This window comes from Cnephaeus nilssonii, assembly GCF_951640355.1.
Source record: "Cnephaeus nilssonii genome assembly, chromosome: 5".
In the NCBI taxonomy this organism is placed as follows: Eukaryota; Metazoa; Chordata; class Mammalia; order Chiroptera; family Vespertilionidae; genus Cnephaeus; species Cnephaeus nilssonii.
The window spans coordinates 26,430,859-26,435,806 of record NC_137076.1 but is presented as its reverse complement, the minus strand read 5'-3'; the positions used below and the strand labels follow the sequence as shown (position 1 = coordinate 26,435,806).

Below are 4,948 nucleotides of genomic sequence, written 5' to 3'. Positions count from 1 at the left end.
TTTAGCAAGAGGAAACCAATTACATGATGAACTGGAAGATTTCCCTTTTGTGTTATAATTGACACTTCGGTCTCAAACTTTATTATACATTTAACATAACATTGAGCACCTACTATGTGCCAGGCACCAAATAGGTTCCTAAAAGGACAATGCTGAGCAAAAACAGTTACAACTTATAACCCACAAATGAACTTAAAATTACCAACATGAGAGGCACTTTAAGGAATATTGTAGAATGCTCAAACTGTGGGACTCACACATTCTGTCCCTCCTGACCCTAATGTCCTGTTCTCTATCTCATGGTTCTCTCAAACCCTTTCTGATACCAAGTTCCACATGTTCTTAAAAATGTATTTCTTTTCTTATTGACAATAATCATTCTAACAGGTATGAGGTGATATCTCAATGTGGATTTTATTTGCATTTCCCCAATAGCTAGTGAAGTTGAGCATTTTTTTTCATGTGTTTGTTGGCTATTAGCATGTCTTTTTGGGAAAATTGTCCCTGTCCTCTGCCCATTTTTTAATTGAACTGCTTGGGTTTTTTGTTGTTGTTGTTATTGTAGTTGAGTTGAATGAATTATTTATATATGTTGGTTATTAGCCCCTTTATTGGAGGTATTGCTTGCAAATATTTTCTCCCTTTTGACTGGTTGCCTTTTTATTTTCAAATCTTAAATTTGCCTTTTAATTTTTAGGTTGATTTCATGTATAGGCACTTTGAATACTTTTACATTAATTATATTATTTTTTTCAATTAATTCCACTGATTTTAATAAACACATCTCCACTTGAGAGCATGTACACATGCATACATGACCTCACACATGCTTTGTATTTTTTTAAGATAGTGTGCTTTTGTTCTTCCCTAGTATCTATGTAGTCCATATGCATCTTCCTCTTCTTGGAAGAATTCACTTGGTAGGCAGTCTCTGAAATAAGAAGCCATAAGGATCTTCATTAATTAGAAGTGTTTTGTGGTGATTAAAAAAAAAGATAACAGACCTGTTGTGTTTATAATGATGACTGCCCCGTTTAAGAGAAATACTAAAAATGATGACCATGCAAGACAGATTTATGGTGATGGTAACAACAGAAATTCACTTTTATCAAGGTTCTACTATATGTCACAGAAACTACACTAGAAAAATTATACACACACACCACCTCATTTAATCACTCATCTGTCCTACAATATAGAAAATATTTACTACTGTCATTGTGTAGGTGATGTATTAGTAGCTAAAAGACATTAAATAACTTTGTCAAGGTAACAGAAATGTAACATGGTAGACCAAACTCTATTCCACGAATTCTGACTCAAGATCCTACTTTCTAAATCACAGCTCTATACTGTACTTTGGAAGAGTTATATATAAAAAATAATTGAGCCCTCACTGGTTTGGCTCAGTGATTACAGCATTGGCCAATGGACTGAAGGGTCGCAGGTTCAATTCTGGTCCCGGCCATGTACCTCAATTGCAGGGGAGCATTCAGAAGGCAACCAAATAATGTGTCTCTCTCACATTGTTGTTTTTCTCTCACTCTGTCTCCCCCCTTCTTTTTTACTCTTTCTAAAAATCAGTGGGGAAAAATATCCTCAGATGAAGCTAAACAAAAAAATAATAATTGAGATGAAGGGATGGATTAATAATAATAATAACAGCTATACTTTATCAAGTTGTTACTGTGATTAAAGGCATTTTCGTACCTCAGAAAGATGGTAATAGCAGTAACCACATTTTAAAAAGAAACAGTAAGGCACATGTAGAGTTAATTGTGACATCAATATAAAGCATCAGATTACAGAATTAAGGTTACGTGAATTGAAAACACGTTTTAATCACTATTACAAAATGAAAGAAGTATAGATATTATCAAAGAAAAGACCTTAAACGCCTTTAGTTATTTTGTAAGGCTCATATGAAAGAAGAAATTGGTATATGTCCATAAATTTGGATAATAGAATTAGTAAGGAGAACATAAAGAGACAGAGAAAGATTTCTGCTAAATTAAAGAAAGTTTGAATGATTACACAATTTGAAATAAAATTAGGTTACCACCTAAATGAGTGAATCACTGGCATAGGAATGACTACTAGATCATGTCAGATGTTCATGCAAAGGTGAAATCAAAAAGTGATAAATAACAGAGATGCCATTTGGCTATATATTGAATATTGCCTTGGCTTTTTTCTTTATAAGACATACCAGCTGCATGGAAGCAGAAAATCACACAGAAGTGTCACAATTTCTCCTCTTGGGTCTCTCAGATGATCCTAAACTGCAGCCCCTCCTCTGTGGAGTGTTCCTGTCCATGTACCTGTTCACTGTGCTTGGAAACCTGCTCATCATTGTGGCCATCAGCTCTGACTCCCACCTCCACACCCCAATGTATTTCTTTCTTGCTAACCTGTCCCTTGTTGACATCTGTTTCACCTCCACCACAGTCCCAAAGATGCTGGTGAATATCCAGGCACAGAGCAAAAACATCTCGTACATCGGGTGCCTCATTCAGGTGTATTTTTTTATGATTTTTGCTGGAATGGACAACTTCCTCCTGACTGTGATGGCCTATGACCGGTATGTGGCCATCTGGCAACCCCTGTACTACACAGTCATCATGAACCCACGCTTCTGTGGCTTTTTGGTTCTGATGTCCTGGCTCATCATTTTCTGGGTCTCCCTCATTCATATTCTATTGATGAGGCAGCTGACATTCTGTATGGGCACAAAAATTCCACATTTTTTGTGTGAACTGGCTCAGATTCTCAAGGTGGCCTGCTCTGACACCCTCATCAGTAACATCTTCATGTATGTAGCTGCTGTTCTATTGGTTGTGTTTCCTTTTACTGGAATTATTTTTTCTTACTTTAAGATTGTCGCCTTCTTAATGAGAATGTCCTCTGCAGGAGGGATATATAAAGCATTTTCCACCTGTGGGTCTCACCTGGCCGTGGTCTCCTTGTTCTATGGGACAGGCCTAGGGGTCTACCTCAGTTCTGCCCTGACCCATTCTTCCCTACACAACCCAGTTGCCTCAGTCATGTACACCCTGGTCACCCCCATGCTGAATCCCTTCATCTACAGCCTGAGAAACAAGGATGTCAAGGGGGCCCTGAGAAGGCTCCTCAACCTAGCAACATCTTGTCTATAATGGATCACTGGCCTCAGAACTAAGTGTACATTGTGTGCCCAAATATAAATGTTGCAAATTTAAATATCTGGTTCTTTTTCACTCCTCAATGATAGGCTTGATTTCTTCTATTTCCAAAGCATGTGTGATTTCGCATTTTTTTTGTATTAGTTTCTTTTCAACAACTCCCTTGAGTATTCCTTTTTTATTTTTCTTCCCTATCTGGTGTCCACAGTGTTCCATGTTTAGTCAGCATTTCTGCATCTATTCCTAAATTTAAAGCACTTATCATATCAAGTGCTGACTTAGTTTCCCAAAAAGTTGTCTTCATATGTTGCTAATCTTCACCTTAATTGGGTTGTATGCTTGCTTTTATTCCAGAAGAAAGTATATTAAAATTGTACAGTAATCAGAACAACCTGCTTACGATATCAGGACTCTACTTATTTCTTTACATGAATGACTTAATTTCATCTTGAAAACATTTCTTTGAGAATATTTTCTCACTTCACTTTTCAAAAAAAAGAGGTTGAGATTGAGTTTGACTACAGCCTAGCAAGCTGACTTTATTATCCTACCTTACATAGGAACTATGATGTGATTTTCAAATTCAGAGTAGGAATCTATATTTAAAAGATGGTTTTTTCAGATGACATAGGAATTTACTGCCTCAAAAACTGAGATATGTCATACTTTGTGATTCTTCTTTCCATCCATCATCCTTCTTTTCCTTTTTTGTTTGACTTATATTTCCCTTTATTACAATTTTGAGATACATGCTATAAGATCCAAAATCAAGTAATAATGAATACAGTAAAATAAGAGTTGTTTTCTCATATGATTTAATTTATTTCTGGAACTTTGTTGTGGTGCCTCATGAATATTTGTTATAGATATGTGAAACATGTTTAGAACCTAATTCACTTTGGGAGGAAAAGGTTGAACCTAATTCACTTTTGCAAGGAAGCATGGAGGAGTACGTGCTACCAACAGTCCCCCCACATTCCCTGGGATCCTCTCACCATCTCTAGTGCTTCCAACATCTAGCAACAGCTGGAACCTAGTTTTCCCAATATGTGAGAGCAAAAGTGACCGGGAAATTTGTCCTGTCAGAGACAGCTCTTTTTTAATAGAATACATTTTTTAATTGATTTCAGAGAGGAAGGGATGGGTAGAGAGCAATAGAAACATCAATGATGGGAAAGAATCATTGATTGGCTGCCTCCTGCAGGCCCTCTGCCAGGGATCGAGCAGGCAAACCAGACCTGTGCTCTGGAGTTCCATTTATCTTTTAAAAACTGCCAAACTGACCTGGCATGACTCAGTGGTTGAGCATTGACCAATGAACCAGGAGGTCATGGTTCCATTCCCTGTTGGGGTGTTGGGAAATATGCCTGGGTTGTGGGCTTGATCCCCAGTAGGGTGCCTGCAGGAAGCACACAATCAATGATTCTCTCTCATCGTTGATGTTTCTATCTCTCTCTCTATCTCCCTTCCTCTCTGAAATAAATAAAAATATTTTAAAAAATAAACTGCAAAACTATTTTCCAAATTGGCTGCACCAATTTACATTACCACCAGGAATGTGTGAAGATTTCAGTTTTTCCACATCTTTGCCAACACTTGGTATTAAGGAAAACATTCTACTAAGAGAATATGCTTGAGTGTTGAATAATATAGAGTGTGAGTAGAAAATTAATGAAGAATAGATTTGGGTCATATTCAAGAGACATTCAAGAGTGAGGCATATCAGAAAATATATGGAACTTGCAGGTCAGTTATTAAAAATAAGGTTGGATACATAGATGGGAGAC

At 37.0% G+C, this 4,948-nt stretch overlaps 1 protein-coding gene across 1 annotated transcript; it reads left to right on the top strand.

Annotated features, from left to right (window-relative positions):
* Positions 1 to 2,216: 2,216 nt before the first annotated feature.
* On the top strand, positions 2,217 to 3,155 carry LOC307098919 (olfactory receptor 7D4-like; the record flags this gene model as incomplete). Its single annotated transcript, XM_079770056.1, has 1 exon — positions 2,217 to 3,155. The coding sequence occupies one exon, from the start codon at positions 2,217 to 2,219 to the stop codon at positions 3,153 to 3,155; it is 939 nt and encodes a 312-aa protein (XP_079626182.1).
* Positions 3,156 to 4,948: the final 1,793 nt, after the last annotated feature.